General features: G+C 35.3%; 1 protein-coding gene across 1 annotated transcript in view; it reads left to right on the forward strand.

The window, feature by feature from the left end:
* The window catches only part of DNAJC1 (DnaJ heat shock protein family (Hsp40) member C1), a 253765-nt gene that overhangs the window by 122474 nt on the left and 109678 nt on the right, over positions 1-21613 (forward strand). Inside the window, exons 4-7 of the mRNA XM_019508309.1 lie at positions 6447-6612; positions 7595-7692; positions 8844-8937; positions 20556-20646. Of these exons, the coding sequence (XP_019363854.1) occupies positions 6447-6612; positions 7595-7692; positions 8844-8937; positions 20556-20646 (449 nt within the window). The remainder of the gene's footprint in view (positions 1-6446; positions 6613-7594; positions 7693-8843; positions 8938-20555; positions 20647-21613) is intronic.

Below are 21613 nucleotides of genomic sequence, written 5' to 3' on the forward strand. Positions count from 1 at the left end.
GGGCCCGAAGGGGGCCCAGCAGGGAGGCGGCAGTTCTGGTCCTTACTGAGTAAGAGGCAAAGAAGTTAGAGTCCTTGTTAGAGTCCAAGTCTTAAAGCAGAGATTATCTGCGTTTTTATAATTTTCTGTGTTGTCATGTTATGGTGTTTAGAAGAATATAGGAAATTCTGAATGTTTTCTGTTCTTTTTTCCACTGCAAATTTTTGGTATGGCTTCAGGAAGCTTAGGAAATGAAGAAAAGATTAGGAAATTAATTTCTTAACCAATAAGGAGGGTTAGGAGATTAAGATGTCTATAGCTGCTTTTAAAAGTTGCAAAAGTATGGATTAGCCTGAAACCTTCTCTCTATTTGCTTTTATGGGTAACATTGTTTCATGTTAAAATAACTGACACTTTGCTTTTACCCAGAACTTCCTGTGTGTAAGTTGGACTTCCTTAAGAATTTCTCATGCTTTCTGTACCAGGATATTGCTTTACATGTAATTAGGGTTGAAATAGCCTGCAACTATTATGTTCTTGGGGCTTGTATTCTTGAAAGCATTGTCCTGATTTTTTCTATCTTGTTTTGGAAACCGATATTGTTAAATTGTTGTAATTTCCTTTTATTGTCTTTAAGGGTTTCCTTTAATCTTTCAAGTGTAAGGTTTTTTTTCTCATATCAAAAATAGTCTGTTTATAATTTTCTCTCAGAATGTGAATCCATGGATGATATCTCTTCCATAGATGAAAGAGTGATTTTTTTTTTTTTTTTTTTTTTTTTTTTTTTTTTTTTTTTTTTTTTTTTTTTTTTTTTTTTTTTAAATCTGTGAAGTGTTCTGGAAATGGTGTGAGTTACATTATAAAGAAAAGAAAAGAAAAAGATACAGCTGCCCAGTATTTCCCTGTTCAGGAATCCGTTGCTCCTTTGGGTGCCCAGTAGAAAAACTGAACTGACATTTGCATATATAAAGAGAGGTGATATTCATACCCTTTAAAGCATAATTAACTTGTTGGTAACTACTGTTTTCTAAGAGTCAGTCTTAACTAATGGATTTGACTTTCTTCTGAATTGATTTATGTAGCTCTTGGGAACTTAAAGATGAGGGTCTTTGTCTGGATCTGTAGGGGAAAGGGCTAGTGGTCTCTAGGGTTTCCCCCATCCTTCTCTCTTTTGGAATTTGGAAGTGTGCGGTAACTGGAAAGTGGGAAGTATCAATTGAGCTTGATGGGTTGCCTGAAATATTTCAGGTAAGGCATTGACCCCTTGTACTTGGCAGAGGTTAAATGAGCCTTAATTCAGTGATCAAGTGTTCTCTCACTTGGCTTTGCACAGCTATGTTTTTTTGTTTCGTATGTTTTTGGGATTTTCCCCTTCCTGCTAAATTTTTCAGGCCATGGTTGGTTCGTCATCTTTTCCATAGCAGCTCATTGTCCAAATGGGGTAGGATAGGAAGCAGGGTTCAAGTATATTGCAGTCTAGCAGGTGTCAAAGGGCCTTTGTACACGCAACAAAATTGGCCTTTAAAGCAGCTTAACTGCCTTTTTGCACTGCTTTAATGGTGTTGCTATTTACAGTGGGGGGCTCTGCCACTGCAGAGGGAAGGACCAGGCCTTGCGCAGCTCAGGGGCTGTGTGACCTGACACCAGCTCGTGCAGTTAGGCTCGACTGAAGGAAAAAAATAAAGTGGCACAGAGCCTGATCCTTTTTTTTTTTTTTTTTCTTCCCCTTGCTTTTTCCCAGAACCTGCCTGAGCTGCATGGGGTCTGGTGCTTCTCTCTGCGGCTGTGGTGCCCCTAGCATCCAGGAGATTAGGCTTCTTGCTGCTTTTTTTTCTTCAGTTGAGCCTGCCTGCACAAGCTGGTGCTGGGTTGCACAGCCCCTGAGCTGTGTGGGACCCAGTGCTTCCCTCTGGTGGAGGTACTCCCTGGGACCGCTTGGGCCAGGTGCCAATGGGCAGGTACCACCTGGGGGGCACTGCCACCGCAGAGGGAAGCATTGGGGTCCCCCACAGCTCCGGGCCACTTGGCCCACTGGCAGCCCCCCCCCCCCGCCCACTGTGGGAGAGGCAGGTAGGCTTTAAGGATTGGCCCCCCCTAACTCTTGTGTACATGTAATGGGGTGTTAGTTAAGTTTAGTTGTCCCTAAATTGAAATGGTGGAAATGGTGGGTTTTTAAAAACCCACCATTTCAATTTAGGGAGAATTAAAACAAACAAAACCCCCATCACTTGTACAAGTGCCCAAGATTGCTTGCAAAGAGACCCCTTGTATGGGGCAAGTTGCCTTGGGGAAATCATCCAAACATCTAGCATGTGTATAACAGAGACAGCCTTGCTGTTCCAACCCCTTAACAATCATATATGAGGAAGGGTGGTAAGGATTCAAGCAGTAATCCTGCCCAAGTGCAGAGAGGGTTTGGGAGCTTGTGGCAGCCCTCAGAAAGTTGGTAATGATTAAAGAAGGAATGATTATCTGCTCTATACAAGTAATTGTTAAATAGTTCCCATATGAAATAAGTTAATACATTTGCAGCCTAAGTAAACTATCCCATCTCTGCTTGTATCTTGTAACCGTGTCTGCAAACAGCAGGGACAACTTCTCAGAACATTTCAGTGAAGTAATTTCTTTTAGTAGGTTTATGAGACAACTTTATTGTTTTAATGCATAGTGCTAAACATATTGTATAATTGTATTCCCTTCATCTTGCAGTACAAACATTACTTTATAGTACAACAATTTAGTGTATTTTTAACAAGACCAATAAAAGAAACCTGTTTGTTTTTATTCAGTAAGGTACATGTGTCGAGCAGCATATACTAGTTTAAAATGTTCAGTCTTGTTACCTCTTTTTGATTTTAATAAAACAAATGTTCATTTAATGTACATTAAACAAATTATTTTATATGCATGCTGTATTCACAGTAAAAGCACAAAAACCTATTTGTGTGTTGTTTCCTCTGCAAGAGTTTTGTGTGGTATGCATAGGCACTGGGGTCATGCATAGGCACTGGAATACCTTCCCTTGCTAGGATATATTGTGGAAAATCACAAATTTAAACTTGCTTCTGTTTCCTTACCTTGATTTTTATCCTGCAAAGGAAATGTACATTATTTTAAACACTGATAGGTTCTTTGCATATAAGCAAAGTGTCTTAAACTTAAAATTTTAGTGCCATTTAAACCAGCCTTTTTAATTTATGAACATGACCAAGATAGACATCCTTCTAAATCAATATGAGTATATGTATGGAAAATGTGGAATATTTTGAAGGGTCATTGTGTTACATGTCTTTGAGAACTTACGGGAAAAATTCCTATATGGTTATTTTTAATATTTAGTTTAAAAAGTCAAAAATCTGATTACTTGACATTTGTTTACTGTTTTAATTAAATATATCAGGTCTCTAAAGGATTGCGTGAAATATGAGATTTACTGGATTTTTAAAAAAGTTATACTTTGTAACCGTATATTATAGTACTGATAGACTACAAAAACTGATTTTTATTGCATTTTAATTAACTCTCTAGAACTTCAGAAACTTCATTCTATATAGATAGAAGACTTAAAGTGTTTAATTTGAAGTAGGGTTATAAATTTTAAATAAAAATGTTTAACAGAAGATTGACTTATAAAGTTTATTTTCTGGTGCTGTGATTAATTTATTTTGTAGGATTATTTATCGCCCGCTGTTAGTGGCTGATTACACAGAACTGCTGGGCATACTCATGATTCTGCTAGCTGCATTTTGCATACTTGCTTAAGTCTGAGGAAAGGGCAAAAAGTGCAGCTAGATGAGATAAGATAGAGCAGAGATGTAAAGATGAACAGTATAAAAAGATAAGAATAATGTTTTAATTCCATTTTGAATATAATTCTTGTTGCATATACTTTGATTGACTCCCCTTCATAGCTAATAAAGATTGTTTTTTAATAAAAAAGTACTTTTAATGAATAATCTGCATACTTCCTAATTAAACAGTGTCCTAAATGTGGAAAACAAGATTAAAAATTATCTAAGGCTTTGAGTAGCTCTGGGATCATTGTACATTTGTAACCCTAAAAATCATTATGCTATCTTTATTTTTCAAATACAGAGCTTAATTACCATTGAAATCAGTGATTTATCTTTTAACAGTATATATTCTAAAAAGTGGGTTATAATAAAAGCTATCTTCCCTTAAAATGGCCAGTCGTGTGAGCCATAATGTTCATGGATAGTAAAATCAATAGAGCATTGATTCTAAGACTTAATCCTTGGAGACTGTTGTTCAGTACAGCAGAGACAGCCTAGTAAATACAGAGTTCTGTTTAGAGTGTTTAATACGTGCGATTTTACTATCTTAAATTCAGTTACATGCTGAAAAGGATTATATATTCTAAAGATAAGATTGTTTTGTTAATACTCATAATGCATAACGGTATTGGAAGATAAATATTGGGCAGCATTCTTTTATCAGAATTTTTTCTCCTAAGTTTTTTCACCAAATAATCTGTCTGGTGATTAATTTACCCCATTGTATCAGAGAGAGAATATATTTAGTAAATTAACAGTATAGGTGAAAACTATCATCCTTTTTGCCTTATCCCGATATGTCTTTAGAAGCTTTCAATTCATGTATAAGCAAGCATACCTTTTTATTATCAACTTTTTTGTTGAATTTGCATAGTCTGCCCTTTTGAGTTTTTTTTCAAAAATATTCTAACATTTTTTTTCTGATATTTCTAAACCTGTTTAGAAAATCAAGAATGTATTGTGGATTTTAGATTAAACAAGTATTAACAAGATTGTGGTTTCTTGGATTGATCCTGAAATAACTAGTTTTTCTGCTTTGAGTAGTTTAGTCTTTTCCTAAACTAATTGCTGAGCATTGTTTTCCTATACAAATAAGTTGTTGCCTCTAGGTTTAAATTGATTTATTGAAAAGGGAGAAAAAATCAAGTAGCAAATCAGAATTTACAATATGGATGTGAGTATTATGAAAATTGACACTGAGACATAGTTTCACAATATATATTTTATTTTGGATCCAAATAAAGCACATGTCAAAATCTTGTCTTTAAACCTTTTTCCTATACCTAATAATTTCTGCTTGCCATGAACAAATAATCATTTATCAAAATGATTTCTAGATTTATTGAATAAAGTATATTTTGCTCTTAAAGCTATTGTTTTTCCACTAAAAAAAATGAAGTAGCCTGTGATAAATCCTTTTTTTTTAAATCTCTTAGTACATCTCCAAGGTATCAATTTAATAACTATCAAAGTAGCTACTGTAGTTGTTGCATTTAAATTGATTTACATGTCAAGACTGGCAGTTTAGCAGCTGCGCTATTATTCCTGGATCGGTCAATTTACTTGAGAAAAACCTACTACTGAGTTCTACTGACCTGCATGACAATATAGGCCCTATTTCTATTCCTGTAATTAGGCCTGCGACTAACTCAGAATATTTTTAATTAAAATATTTTGGTCAATGTGTTGCACCAAATTAGGCCTTTCAGTGCAGATTTAATTCTAGAAATGGTGTGATTAGAATATGTAATGAGTTGTGCTCAATTTAGGATGAACAGGTTGTATATCTTGTATGTACAGTATTTCAGGCTTTATATTGTACCTTTTTGCCTTTTAAGAGAAAAAAACAATGTTTTTTAGATGGTTTATATTTAGTTTTTCTTTGGCTATGTAAATAGTATTTTAAAAAGAAGCAGCATTAAGTTCACTAACAGACTAATATAAGTTCACTTATATTAAAATAGTGCAACTAACAGATTTTTACCCATATCACTTTTGTAAGGGCTAGGTTTCTATATTAAAATAGAATTGTATTAAGTTTTAGTAGTAGATTGACAGCATAACTTTTGAAACAGCTGTATTAAGAAAGAATTGTCTACCCCACCATAAACCTTGATTTCTAACAATACAAGCAAGTGTTTAATTAACTGTCATAGAAGGCTTATTACTATTGCACTGAAGTTTTACTCTGACAGTGGTGGTATAAAAAAAGACCAGGTATTCCATTCATTGTTCATAGTTTTTATGTTATTGAAATCCTCATGATAATTGAGACTTTGCTTCTTGCTTTCTCTTGTTGTTTATTTTCTTTAGTTATTCACCTCTATTATGGAGACCTGATCACTTGATTGACAGGCAGGTAGAACATATGTTCATTTTAGAGCAAGTGCCATTTCATAAGTGAATCAAGTGAGGGTGCTGTAGGAACAGTAGAGTTTCCACCTTTTCTTCAGGAAATGGAATACATTTTCACAATATGTTGCCCTGAATCCTGTCTTTTTCTAGACTTGCAATTCCCAGGTTTTACAATTGACAAAGTAAAGCATATTTATAAAAGTTTTCCTGACTCTTTTTTTAATGTTGAATTTTTTTGATCATTTCTCTCTCTCAAATTAATGGTTTGATTTATTTCATTTTAAACTCCATGAAAGTCTGTTATATTTGCTACTGTAGGTATGATGATATTCTGATCAATGGACTACCAGATTGGCGACAGCCTGTATTCTACTACAGGCGGGTGAGAAAAATGAGCAATGCTGAGCTGGCATTACTCCTGTTCATTATACTCACAGTGGGTCATTATGCTGTGGTTTGGTCAATCTACCTGGAAAAACAGCTGGTAAGTATTGGTAATAAATCAAATGCAGTACAATCATTAGTTTATCTGAAATTCCTGCAAAAGTTTGTATGTTACTGGAATCGTTCCTTGTGATCTTTTTTTACATTTGGAATTTGCTTTTTATGGGATTTTAAATGTTTAATGTGAAAGTAACAAAGACGTTATAAAGCTAGGAGAATAATTGTGTTCTATGTGTTCCATAATCAAAGTCAAAATGAGATGAGTATTTTTTTATCACTTTTTTTTTAAATATGTTTTTAATGTTGTCAACTGTGGATGGTACCAATTAGTGAGGGAGAAGGATTTTTGCTCGTTACCAGAATTAGAAAGATGGCACACAACCTTTCAACCATCTATTGAAGCAGAAACATGTCCTTCTGTGGTCATGACTGTGATCGTGGCAAATTTGTTTTTAAAAAAGTGTCTCAGATCAAGCTGCTCAGTAGTCATACTTACTTTGACTGTACTTGTGTTTTCTGTAGTCAGTTTGCAAAAATAATGTGCCGTTTAAACATGATGATGAATGTTCTAGGGTCCATTTGATAAGCAATCAAAGCTGAAGTATATCTTTATTCTTTTCCAGTCTACTAGAAAGCAATAGATTTTTATTTATATGCTAAAAAATCAAACTAATTTGAACAGTATTCACACATTAGCATCTATTTACTCTTTTTATTTTCTAAGCTACATTATTAAAGTTGATGAATAAGAAAGGAGGCAAGTTGAATGCTTTTCTTCTTAGAAAACTTTGATTGCTATGGAGATGCACATGACTGACAGAGCTGGACTTCATGTGTGTTTAAGGACTGGATGCCATGGCAACACTTATTGTTAAGATAGATGATTTTACTTAATCATGTAGGACCCTAGATACATTTACATAAATGCTACTCTAATGTTTATCCTTCACAGAAGAGTCCCAGTAACGTTTGTAGAGTACATGTTAATGATAACCTGTAACCATAGTTCTCTCTACATTAAGGATGAACTGCTTTGCAAAAAAAAGAGAGAGAAGAAGAAAAAGACAGGAGGCAGGAGTATAGATGAAGTAAAACCTGGTGCTGCTGACAAAAATGAAAGGTGGGAACACACACTGGTATCTTTTTTTTATATTTAACCGACACTTGTTAAAGCCCTACTGCAGTTGCTGAAGAAACGGTTAAAATTTTTCACATGCACATCCTGTCAGACTAACCTCTGATGTACAGTATGGTCAGACCTAAAGACAATCTTTTAAATTTCCTAGCTTAATGAGTCTGTTTGTACTAACTATGGTAACTATGGATTCAGAGATTTGTTGTTATGGGTTTGTATACAAGAAATGTGATACTTATGTAGTAGTTGTACAATAGAGAATGTATAAAGGGTAATATAGACACAAAAGGATGCATCTATTTTTTGTTAACATTTTTGAAAGAAGTGTGTATTATACGATTTCTTTACTTAATTCTATAAATTGATTAACAATGTGAATTAACAAATTCATGTGCATTGAAGCTTTAATGTATTGCTTTGGTACATGCTGAAATTTTGATTATTTTTAATATCTAGCATTGTTTGATTAGCTTTGAAACGAGCATTAGTAAAGGATTGACACTGCTGTTTAGTTAAGAAACAAAATAGGGAGATAGTGACATTCAGAATACTCCAAAAGATACCACCATTTCTTCTATTGATTCATAGAAAGAAATAAAGGGTTTAAATAGTTCACACAGTGGGGGCATGAACTGGATCAATGCAGGATGGAGATCAGAGACTATTCTGCCTGTCTTTTTTTTTTTGATGACATCAGTGAGTAATGCTTCAGTGAACTGCAAATGACATTAATTTTTATGTATTGGTTTGTTTATGCTACAGTCTTCATATCTGGTTGTCAGCACATGTGAACACTTTGGTGATGGTTAGGCTTTTTTAGCTGAAGGATCATAAGGCTTAGGCATTTATTATGTGAAAGTGAAGAAAAGCCCATGTTTAACAAGATTAAAGATATGAAGATTATTAGAAGCTAGGTGATCTTGTCTATTTCTGATCTGATTTAATGATTCAGTATTCATAATGAATATTTTTATATTAATGTTTACACACTTTCAGGCTGGATTGACTATCACTTCAACATTTTTAAATGTCTAGTTTAAAGGCTTTAGGAGATTTTTCTGCCTTATATAAACAATTAAATTGTATAGTGCTACTGAAATATTTTTAATATTTACAATGGTTTTATTTTGCTGTAGAGTGTTGGACAAACCACGGTGGCAGGACTTGCTTCCATGTAAGCTTGGAATTTGGTTCTGTCTTACTGTAAAAGCATTACCTCAGCTATGCCAGGTAAAAATACAACTTGCATTCAGTATTTTTCTTATGCATTTGCTTTGACTTTATTACACTGTGGTCAAACACCTTTTAGCCAACCTAGGAATTTTCTGTCTAAACAAGCACCTTCGTCAGATACAAAAAGCTACTAAGACTATCATAATAACAACAAATTAAAAGTTCTTGTAAGCATGAATGTGTATTTATAAAAGGAATAGTGTATATTAATATACTATATAGTTTTGTTTGTTTTCATATTAATTTGTACTCTGATTTATAAAATGACAAGATGAATTTTGCAAAAATAACAGGAAAGGGAGGGTGAAAATAATATGCTTTTCCATGAATTTCAGGAACTACGGTTCAGAAACTACTATCTTGCATTAAATTGTTTTTCAACAACATAATTTTTACTTAAGTATATAAAAAGTACAGTATCTGTGTAATAAATTTGATTTCTAGCCTAAGTTTAATGGGAAATGGAGAAAATACAGTGCTTTGCTTTTAAACTTGAGTCTTTGTAGTTTTATCCTTTTAACTGGCAACTGTTATCCATGTGTGCCTAACAGTTAAAAAAAATAATGAAAACTTTGTATTGGTATAGGAACTTAAATCTGGCAAACTTATACACTCACAGTCTTGTCTTCTCTGCCCTCCTAGGAGTATAACAGGAGACTAAGTTAAACGAATACTATAAAAAAGAATGTTGTGCAGTATCTATGACCAGAGGAGTGATTATGGGGGAAAAAATGAGACCTTGTATAACAGATTTCCCTCTCTTATTTTTGATCGTCTGCTTATTTTTTAAATTTAATACTCCTACTTGGTTTTGTGGAACTGTTATGGATTAGCGGAAACGAAGTGGATTATGTTTTGCCTTACCTGTCACCAACAGAATTACTAAAATACTGATCCTGGACCTGTCTGTGTAAATTAAACCTAAATTCCATTTCTACCCTCTTGAGTTTGCAAAACTGGCAAATTTAAACAACAAAACTACTACTTTTACTTGTTAGTAGAAGAAGAACATTATATAGAAATCAGACGTGTTAAAGATCTTTTCATTTGTCTCGGTTAAGCTTTGAAGTTGATAAACCATTGAGGTGAATGAGGTGGAGGAGAGGTGATGTCAAATTACTGCTGCTATTTTTGACAGTTTTCTGTATTGACTAACAGCATGATGGTTGCACATCTTATTGCTTTCAAGGGTTTCTTCAATAGCATACAACTGTTATCCAAAAAAAGCTTAACATTTTGAAAAATATTACACAGTTCTGTAAAAATTATGAAGGCCTTAATTGGGATTATTGTTAGAGATATGTTTTCTTTTACTCTTCATATTTGGATAGCTTTCTGTTATTTAATTGACTTTTTTTTCCCAGTAAGCATGTACTATTTTCCATATCCCTTCTGCTCCAGAAACAGCCTCTCTATGCATTAGTCTGAACAGAGAATATATGTGGTGAGGGTGATGTATTGAGAATGGACTGCTAAAAATGTTAGATACCTGTTGAGCCATGTCTCAATGACTTTTTCAATCATTTAACTTTATTATTGATGAAGTTGCACTCTTTTTCTTGCAATGGCACACTATAATAAACACTATTTTTAGTTTAAATTAAAAGTTCCATTTTTAGTTTAATGTATTGTGTACATGTAGTTGGTGATGGGGAGAATTTTAATACATTTTTGGAGAAGATTAGACTTCCTTGTGACCCACCTTTATCCGTACTGTTCCAAATAGCTAAATAGTATGTTCTTGAACAAATGCATTCATTTTGCTGAGACCAAAATGTTTAATCTCTAAAGTTTTTCTGTTTCTTTTTAAAAAGAAAATGAGAAAACTAATTTGCAATTTAAAATTATACCAAATGGCTCCAAGAGTACATACTTATGAAATAGGGCATGTTAATTACCGCTTAATGCAGTTCTCCCCATATAGACTATTTAGATTTGCCTAGCTTTTGCCCATGTCTAATTCTTATTTATCCAACCGAGCCAGTGTCTTTCTTTCCTCATGCCTCTCCTCTTTCAAAAATAGCAAATCTAAGAAGGAGGCACTTAAAGTAATTAAGATGGACCTTTTTACTTGAGAAAAATGCTTTGTTTGCATATTGTTGTGAAAGGCTATGTCATTTTAACGTTCTCTGCATTTTGTCATGGAATTACAAGGAGGAGGGAGGGGATGTGTGAGAAAAATGTAGAACTTTCAAAACTTCATTATATAAATATTGTGGTTCAAGATCATTTTGCTTATCTGATTTGTCTAATTTGGGAGAAAGAAAAATGGAGAAAAAGAAAATAAGTTTAAAAAAAATATAGCGATGGACTTGTTGAAGTAGTGATGTAATAGAAAGTAGATGGTAGTATAAATCAAATCTTAGTATTGCTTTTTGCTGAGTTTGTGAAACAGTGTTAATTTGTATTGTTCAATGGAATTGGTACTGGAATAAAATATTGTATGATCTGTACTACAGGGACAGGGTTGAACAAAAACGAAATAAAGATCTTTGGTAGGAGTCAGAGGGAGGGGCAAGCTATTAAATATATTTTTGTTTATTCTTTCACACTGACCTGGAAAAAAGGCTGCTGGTGTCCTTTTTATGAGTGCATGTGTAAGATTTTTTTGTTTTAAAATTGGGTTAATTATGGATTTTATTTTAATTATAAATGCATGCCACAAAAGCTAACAAACAGAAATAAATTGGATTAAAAAAAAAGGTTGACAAGGTGCAAGTGAAGAGAGAGAACTTATAGAAATAGAACAATTTCTTGAATGCTCATGTTAGTTCAGTTTATATTGTTGCTTTTAAAAAAACTGAAAAAACTATAATATACTAATTTTGCTTTTGAACAAGTATTTTTGTACCAGCTGCCATGTTACTTGTGGTAGAGCTTAATGAATATATATGCCTTCATTTTGCGCCTTCATTTTGTAACTTTGATGCTAGTACAGCTCTAGGAAATGTTAGTTAAATTCTGATCTTGAGTGGTCCCTGCTGTAATGGAGCAGGAAACATTTTGTCTGGTTCCTGTGGAAATAGACTCTTAAAAAATGAAAAATCCCCATTATCTGAAGCATAATTATGCAATCTTCATAGTATACTCCTGTTAATGGTTTGTTGGAAAGACTTTTAGTTGTCCTTCAGTGGTGAGAAGGCAGTTCAGTCTCCATATGTATTTGGATGGAGGGTAACCTACTGAGATTTGTCAACAAGATTTCCAATTGTGATGGGAACTTTTGTGATACAGACCTTGTCTACAAGGAAATAGGCTAAAATAAAAAGGCCACTAATTTATTTCATGTAGACCACCAGATGGTAATTACTTTTACTGATTTACTAGCCTGGACTAGATTCAAACCACTGACCTAGAGGTGTTTAATTTCTTGGCAGCACAGTGTTGAATTAAAAGAAAAATCCAGGAAAAATTTCTCATCACTCTTCACCAGCTGTTTAAAGATGGTTCAATTCTGGCCTGAAATGGATCAGCAGTGTCTCATTAATCTCAAGAGGGCTTATCAGATGTGCTTCTTCTTTGGCAAGGCTATTTTCAAATACTTTGTTTGTTTTCTGACTTGATAAAACTTTTCTTTTTGTGTTTTGTTTTCATGTTTCACTTTATTTTATTGTGAAACATGTTTACTATTACATCTGTAATCTATTGTGTCTAAATAATATGGTTAAAAGGGGGGTTTCCAGTCAAAGGATTTAACCTGGGGAAGACTCTTAAAATTCCATATGGATGACTGCTAGAAAATGCCTAATTTTTCTGGATTTAAAATTTATCACTGTTGATGCACTGGAGTAAGCAGGGTGAAGAGTTTCTAATCTCCAGGGGACAGGGTGTTGCTGACTGTGGGAGGAATGCTCATTTACACTACCCTGAACCACTTCTTTCGTCATAGGAGAACCGGAAGTAGGGAGGTAAAAGTCAGGCAGTAGGGAAATAGCTCAGAAATGAATAGGCAGTAAACTAGGGAGTGAATGAAGTGTTCAGTAGTGGCAATATTTCACTTGAGAGGGTGGCGGCGCATAAGTTATAGGTGAGAAGAAAAGCTCTAAGCAGCATATATCTTCTGTTGCTCAGAATATTATACTAATTTTTTTATTATTGTTATATAATATTTGTTTAAAGACATTGATAAGTAAGTGTTTTCTTACTTAGCCTTCTTTCCCATTTTGGTCATTCAGTTAAATCATTATGCCAAATTTTTGATATCTCATTCATTACCATGACAACACACTGATGTCATTAGAATATTTAAGGCAATGAGACAGTGTTTTTTGTCATGTGGTGATAGGCATTTTTATTACAAAAGGCAAATCCGGGGTTGTCTTTTTTTTTTTTTTTTTACAGTAAACACATCTTGTCTCTTTATCAGTATTCCTGCACAAATAAAGCATCATTAATATGTACTTGAGATTTGTTTCCATGATTGATACTGCTTTCACACAAACTGCAAGATTATTGCAACAAAACGAAAACAAATCCTTTAAGATTTCAAAAAATGGAAATAAGTAATAGGATTTTACATGAACATTACTTTTTCTCTTACAGTGTGTATATTTGATTAATAACATTGTTGACACACAGAAAGCACAGGACAATGATTAAATTTCATATTAGCCATTTTGTCACCTATTTGTGTGTGTTGGGAGCATGCTGCTAGATTGGATTTTTCATATGAGTTGTACTTAATTTCAATGCACGATTATACTGATTTCCACCCCCCCACTCCCCCGGCAGGTCTTATTCTGTCATGGAAGATGCACTGGGGACACACCTGGTCCTGTGGGACTGGTATTATTTCTTTAAACCCCTGCATTGTTTTCCCTTATGAGAGGAATAGAGAGGAGTATGTTACAAGACCTAGTATTAGACTTTAGGTAGTGGCACTGAATTCATAAATGTTTGAACAGCAATAGTCCATTCTCTTGAGAGAGCATTTATTGAACCCAGCAACTTCCAGGACATGACAAAGAACAGAAAAAACTTTGCTTAAGGAAAGACAGCCCAGTAAGATAGTGGCAGCACGCACAACTTAATCTAACTTAAAATGCAATATAATAAACCAAAAGGAATCTTTACAGCCAGGTATTTAGAAAGTCCTTCTGGGGGAATCCACAGGCCATCTTGGGCACTGTAGTGGAGATCCCACAGGTGTCATCTCTGTTTAGGTTTTCACAGGAGAATCTGTACCTCCTTTTCTTCCTTGGGAGATGACCGTAGCATGCTTTTCATGTACCTTGTACCTCATGTATAGCGTGTCCCTCATGACTTTTATACATTCACTGTCTTTGTTTCTTCTCGGGTTTTACAGTCTTTCACCTCTTATAGGTTCTGCTTTGAATTGTAAAAGTAGTTCTCTTCTTTCTTTGGTCACAACAGCCCAAGTGGTTTGGGACCCTCGCCTGCTCTCTTAGGTCTGTCTCCAGCTACCCATGGTGATTGTGCTATTCTTTGCTAACAGGTAGGCAGGAGAAATGACAAGGGATATGTGGTGTGAGAATTAGGTGAAGAGAACCAAGACAGCAGGATGAGACTAGAGTCACTAATTAATATACAGAACTAGGAATTCAGTCCCAACATCAGAATAATTTCACTCTGAATAAACACAGTGCCAGTTTTCCATTAATTTAAAAGAAATTTTTAGAAATGGAGATTAAATTACTTGTAGTTTAGTATCAAGAACTTTTGCTTTCTCTAGCACCATAGTACTTTATAAAGTACCTTTTGATTAGGCAATCTGTAACAGTTGACAATACCATATACAAAATGGTAGAATTGTGAAAAGCTTCATTTTGAATGTTCCCCCTCTCCTCTGTGATTTAAAGTATTGACCATAGCATTGTATTAGTATAGTTTTGCTTTGAAGTTTCTTAAATTTTTAAAATGTGAAATTGAGAGGTTTGGTTTACCTTTTAAAGAAATTGATTAATTGAATAAAAACAGGTATGTATGTATTATCTATTTCTAGAAACTTACCTATATTTACCCAAGAATGAATGTGCACACTCTCCATACTTGGGAGCCTATATATTCCTCCTTTGATAGTTAAGGAAAATTAATGTATTTCCTTGTTGGTATCCTTGTAATGCTTCTAATTTGTAGTGTGGTATCAAAATTTAACACTGGGAGATCTCAGTGGAAAAAAAAAATAGCAGGCTGGTGCATGTGTGCCACCAGAAATGGAGCCTGGCATCCAGAGCCATGCTCTGGCTGCTGGCCAGGCTTCCTGCAGCCAGATCAGTGCTACTGCTGCCCTAGGAGGCCCCCAGGGCTCCAGGTAAGGCTGCTGGGGCCAGCACAAGTGCTCGCCTCAGCCTCCCCCACCTCACCTGGGACAATTTGGTGTGTGATGGAGTATGCCCTGGGACACAAAGCAGCAGCACAAATATGTGCTGTGGCAAATGCACACCCCTGAAAGTGCATGCCCATCTGGATGTGCAATCTGGCACCACACACCCCACGTTCAGGCATTTTCCATGCTGCTACTTTGTAGTGTGGACAATTTTTTTGACCTCGGGAGGTCCAGGGTCAAAAAACCCATGTAAAAAAAACCAGGGTGGTGAATGTGAAGGCAGTGTGCACCACCCAAAACCAGAGCCTGGCTGGCCAGAGCCGCACTCCAGTTGCTGGCCAGGCTCCCAGCTGCAGGAGTGCCATGGCTGCAGCAACCCGAGCCCCCTGAACTCTAGGTAAGGCTGCTGAGGCCAGCACAGTTGCTGGCTTCAGCCTCCCCTACCCCACCTGAGGGAACTTGTCTCATGCCAGAGGGCACGTGGCACAAGTGTTCCCCAGGGACAACTAGGTGTGCTGCTGCTAGTTGTACCCGGGGAACCAAACATCTGCGCTTGTCTGGACACAGCCTCTGTGTGTTTTCCAGACAGATCCAAATTCTTACTGAGGACTGATTATATGCTGGAGTTTGATATTTTTGAAGATTGCATTTTGACTTTTTGGACTGAAAAAGGATGCATCTGAAAAATCTGCTTGGCTTAACCAGATTGTGGAGGGGGCAAAACATGGATTTATTACATCTTAAATCTTCAAATTTAGAATAATCCCTAATACATTTGGCCTAAAAAAAAATGGACTTCAAAAGTTTAGGGAGCTAGGGGCATGAACATAAGGAAATGTTTACAATAGAAATATCAGTTCAAGTGTAACTAATATAGCAGTAAATTCACTGAAGGATTAAGCAATAGCAAAAATTTGTTAGTGAGCTTCATATTCAATCAATTATGGATATAAATAATAGAGAAAATTACTGCATTGGTGTAAATTGTTTTTGCACTCCCCTGCAAGCTTCCCTCAGTAAGTCTCCTTGTAAATACTAACTTCTGTCAACTGGCTCTTTCCTGTTTTGTTTTCTATTTCATGGTAACATGTTGGGCCAATTTTATATATAATTCATAAAGTTTGTTATAAAGATCTGCCCTCGGATGCATCTTTTTAGCTTTCTTGTAACTTGTAGAGTCAAATATTCATATGTTGAGGACAAAATGCTGCCTGTAAATCTTTTAAAATGAGTTATTTTTATAGTTTCTAGTTTTATCTAGATATGCAGGGGGTGTAGGTTGTTGCTGTGTTGGTGTAAGGACATGGGCAGACAAGGTTCTTTGGGTGAATCTTTTCATTCCATCCAGGAAGAGCACACACCAACTGCTGAAACTTCCTTAGCCTGACAAAGGGTTTTTGAACCTGAAAGCTTGCTTAATAATTGTTTTCCAACTATTTAAGTTGGTCTAATAAAAGATATCGGATTCACCCAAAGAACCTTGTCTGCTTATATATATGCATGCGTTTTACAAGCTGTGATACCAGAATACTCTAATAAAACTAATCCTCTGCTCACACAAAAATAGTTTCAAACATCCCAATGCCTGTGCTGTATCTTGAACATGGGCATAAGCTCTTCTTTATTTAGATGCATCAAATTTAGTATTACTGTTGCTTTATCTGCTTATGACTAGTTAGTTTTCTTTGTTTTCCTGCTCCTCTCATTTTCATTTGAGCCACAGTTCCAATTGTTTCATGATTGACATGCTAGAAAGATTGACAGTTACCCCCCTAATGCCTGCTGTCTGGAGGTCCCACAAGCAAAAATGAATTTTTTGCACCAGAATTCAGCATCAAATATTGGCTTTCAGTGGCAAATGGGTTAAATTTAAAGGTACGATTGTATCCACATAAAACTATAGCCTGAATCAAAAACATCCATGGGCTATCAGCTATGTTAGACACATATTCCATGTATTCTGAATATCTTCAAAATTATTCGCAGAGGAAATACTAAGTTACTTTTTGTTGATTATTCTGGTGAGTGGCGCAAAGCCCTTGTTAATACAAGGACATCTTATATACATGTAGGGACTCCAGACTTAAGGTTTAACTAAGAAAACATAAAAATAAATACAGATCCTAATTTTTCAAATAAGCGTTTTATGAAGGGTGCTTCCTTTCAAGAAAACTTTAAAGTTGTTCTTGATACCTCCTGTGAATAATGGCCATCCTGTATCACCTGCACACACTTGCTCATAGGCCTTGAACTGACACATTTAGGCAGGTGTATAAACTGCATATTTCCAGCCACATTCTCTGGCCCATTATATCTAGACAGGAGAAAATGAAATGAAACTTCTAAAATAACCAGCAGAAAGTATCTATTGCACAGGGAATAGCTTTACTGGCATATAGCTGGTAGAGGTTACACAATCAGAACTGCTTCTTGTCTCTGATTTCCCCCCAACTCTGGCACTAGGGGATGGAATCTGGCACTATAGAATTTACTTATTAGAGGTTTGCCTTGGAATTTGTCCCTTTCATACCGCTACAGCAGGGAAAATTAAATCTTGGTAGCTCTTCTGCCTCTCACACACGTCTTCTCTTTGCAGCCCAGTTCTTCACAGAAGTATCATATTTACTTGAACACAAGATGAGGTCTGTTCTCCCCTGATCAGCATGGTGCGGGGGGAGGGGAAAGCCCCTCATCTTGCATTTACATACAAGGGCACCTCATTAAATGCATTGGCTTTCATTAAATTGCTGCCAAAAGCAGCATGTGCTTAGGAGTGGACATCAACTATGAAGTTGATTTAAATGCAACCAACATTGAGCACGTTGATGGGAACCTACCACAAGGATAGGCTAGTGCATCCCATCTTATATATGATAGTGTCTGTTGAGTGCCGTCCCCTTCAATGCTGACTCTTTTTTCCCCAAGTCATAGTGAGCCACTACACTGAATGCATTTTGATTTTATAATGAGCTGAGCTGTGCCTTTCTTTCCCACTTTCAGTTATTCCTATTTCTTTATCTGCCATAAATCTCTGGCAAATATTACTAAATTGGGCCCCAAGCAATTCATCCAGAATCCCTCTGTCAGCCCCTCTCAGTGTGTTGCATACGATTAGTGTGGCCGCACCCTCCATGAAGTAGAGCCAGATCAGCTTGCCATATGCCTTATCTGCATATACATTTTTGGAGCATCACAGGACTTGTGACAAGAACATGCAGTTCCAGTCATCAGTAGGGGGTGCTACTTAGCACGTGGCTCCTTTATGAGGGTACACAAATACAGCAGTGCTGAGCTATAGGGTCACCATGTCTTGAAATGCTGCAGACTCTGCTGGGGCCCTGCCCAATTAACTGTATGGTAAATCATAAGCTTTTTTACTTTGGACTAATATCAGGCACAGTTTGTATTACATATAAGGTACGTACTAAAGCGCTACTTAAAAGTGTGTTTATGGGGTACCTGTGTTAAAATGTGCAGCAGTTTCAAAAAAGATTTTTTAAAATCAATTCTAGATGTACTAAATCTGTGGGTTAGTATATGCAGATTACTACAGGCTTGTTTAATTTCAAGGTCAGCATTTTCAAATTTGCTTCTCACTTCCATGTGCTCAGGGAGAGCAGGATCTGCCAGTAAGGGGGGAGGGGAGGGGCTGCAGTGGGAATAAGTTGGGGAGAGGGAGAGGGCAAGAAGTCTACCTGCCTCCCCATGCTTACTTTCTCTGCTGTACTAGTGGGAGAGGAACAAATTCAAGGCATGCCTCCAATAATTGGATTATATACCTGGAAAATTATAAAATTATGAATTTTCTGTAAATAGAGTCTAATTATTGGGGCGTCATCTTATATTTGAGTAAATACGGTTACCTGGAGTTTTAGCAGCTCTAAATTAGATCATTGCCAGATGACTTCAAAGCAGAACATTACGTATAAGCTCCATTTGGAGAAGCCTGATAACTTCAGCAGATAAAGTTGAGCATGGATAGTGTGGCGGTGGGGGAAGAGAGAGAGAAAGAGACTGGCTAATAGTTTACATGTGACATCTGTGTGGCAACCTGCATTTTTTTTATATTGCTACCAACAGTGGTGGTGTTTGTTTAGAAAAATAAGTGACCTTTTAACCCTCTTTTTAATAAAGAGATTATTTTAATAATATACTTATTTTATAGCTATGGAAAAATGCTCAAGTTTGAGTTGCAATGAAAATAAACTTAGAAAAATTAATTTGTTTTCTAATAAGAATAAATAAACATTTAATTTACTAAACTACAAATGTGTAATAATCATTACATAATGATTATTATAGGTTACAATCCAAGCACAATGAAATTTATTTGATGTTACTAACTTTCATGTGATATGAGTGTTTTGTATGTTTTAAAGAGATAATAATAATGCAATTGCATTTATTATTATTTCAGTATTTGTATTTTGGAGTCAATGTTTACTGGTTGAATGCAGATTTATGAACTGCAACTTAATTCTATTAATTGGACATAATTGCGGGAAAATTCTCCTTATTTCAGCCTAAAAATTTGAACAGAAAGCTACTTTACAACTAATTAGTTTAAATGTATTTGAAATTTATTATTCTTGAGGCTATTTCTGACAGCAGCCTTATTGTAAAAGTGAAATATGTGACAAGTACTTTGAATATCAGTGTAAGTCTGTTTAAACCTGCTTCTTTTTTCACAGTGGATCTAGTTTAATAATGATCAGAACACTTTTGCAGTGTGATATTTGTTTAAACACTTGCATTGTTTCACAATTATACAATTTTCAGGATCCTAAAAAGCTAGGTTTTTTTTAAGGTCTCCATTGGGCCTCACATCTTGCAGTTCTCATGAATGACTTCAAAGAAGGTTATTACCTTGTACTAAAACAAAGAAGGCTTCCTTTAAGTAAAAACGTTTTATTTTCAAATTAGCTTTCACATGACAAAGAGTTTCCTATGACTTGGACTTCTAGTTTGCTTGGATGAGCAAAGGTTGATGCAGGCTGTTAAGTGGCTAATAAGGTTTATTGACTTCTTTCTGTTATGTTGTGAAATACTTTCAACATGGTTTCTTTATTTTTTAGTGTTTGTATGTGTAGAAAATTACTATCAGCATTATTAAAGATGGGTTTTTTCAAGATGTATTTTCTACATTTTAGGCAAATTATTCACATAGCTTGGAAATTGATGCATCTCAGGTGGAAGGAAGAAAGGAATGAATGAATATTTCAGTTGCTTTTAAAAAAAAAAATAAGCATATGAGAGCTTAAAACAGTGCCATTGCAACAAACTGCTTTTATTTAAAGGATGCTAATATCTTTGTAACATTTTCTTAAAGGATGCCAGACAATTGTATGTAGAATATAAAGAAACAAAAATGAAGGCAAAAGAAGATGCCCTGGCTAGAGCTGAACTTGAAACACTTCAGAGTGAGTTTTTACCACTGTCTTAATGAACAAGCAATGTAATATGCTATTATGTACAGGCAATCCTCAGACTTATGACACAATTGGTTCCTGAAAACCACTTCTCAAGTCAAAATGCTGTAACTTGGAACCGTTTTTTCCCATAGGAAACAATGTTATAAATGGGGGATTGATTCCTGACCCAAGGCCCGATACCCTATTTTCACCAAAAATAACCCATAATTTTGTACTCAATCAATTATAGATGAGTAATATAGCTACATTAATGTATTCATATTGTAAATAGCAATCATATCGATTTTGAAGGACTTCTTTGAGGAGACTTTGCTGGATGTTTTGAAGGGCTCTCGGGTGGACTTTTTGAAGGAGTCTTCTCAGGAGTCTTGACTGCAGGTTTTTGTGGAGTCTTGTCTGCTTTCTTAAAGTGTCCAAAGAAGTTTGGACAGATGTTCTCCAGGGAGATGGCATGGCTTGGCGTTGAATCAAATGTAAAGTCAAAACTGATATCAAAAAGTTGAAACAGGGTGTCAATTTATAAACGTTGTAAGTGCTACAAAACGTTGTAAGTCGAGGACTGCCTGTACTTAACTTAGAAAATGAATGGGAAAATGTGTATATATTTTTCTGAAGTTTGTGTCCTAAAATTTTACTTATATCTAGTAACAATGTGACTTTTGTGATTTGACTTAAACTTCTGCTTCATTTCACTGGAATACAGTTATGTTCTTATATAAGCATAAAAATATCACTAATTAGAAACAAATGTTTGTTTTATTCAGTGTGCAAATAATTCTTGAAGGTGGCAAAGTAGTAACAAAATGTACATTTGAAAGGGATGATTGTAAGTACTTTGGTAAATATTCTCAAAGTTAAGGCTTGAGGTATGTTTGTTTGTTTGGTTTTTAGATATTCATCAGATATGCAGTAAGTCTAGTACATGTATTTTATTTTGTTTGAAATAGGGCACAAG

Source organism: Gavialis gangeticus, unplaced genomic scaffold (assembly GCF_001723915.1).
Source record: "Gavialis gangeticus isolate Ggan-Ray unplaced genomic scaffold, GavGan_comp1, whole genome shotgun sequence".
Classification (NCBI taxonomy): domain Eukaryota; kingdom Metazoa; phylum Chordata; order Crocodylia; family Gavialidae; genus Gavialis; species Gavialis gangeticus.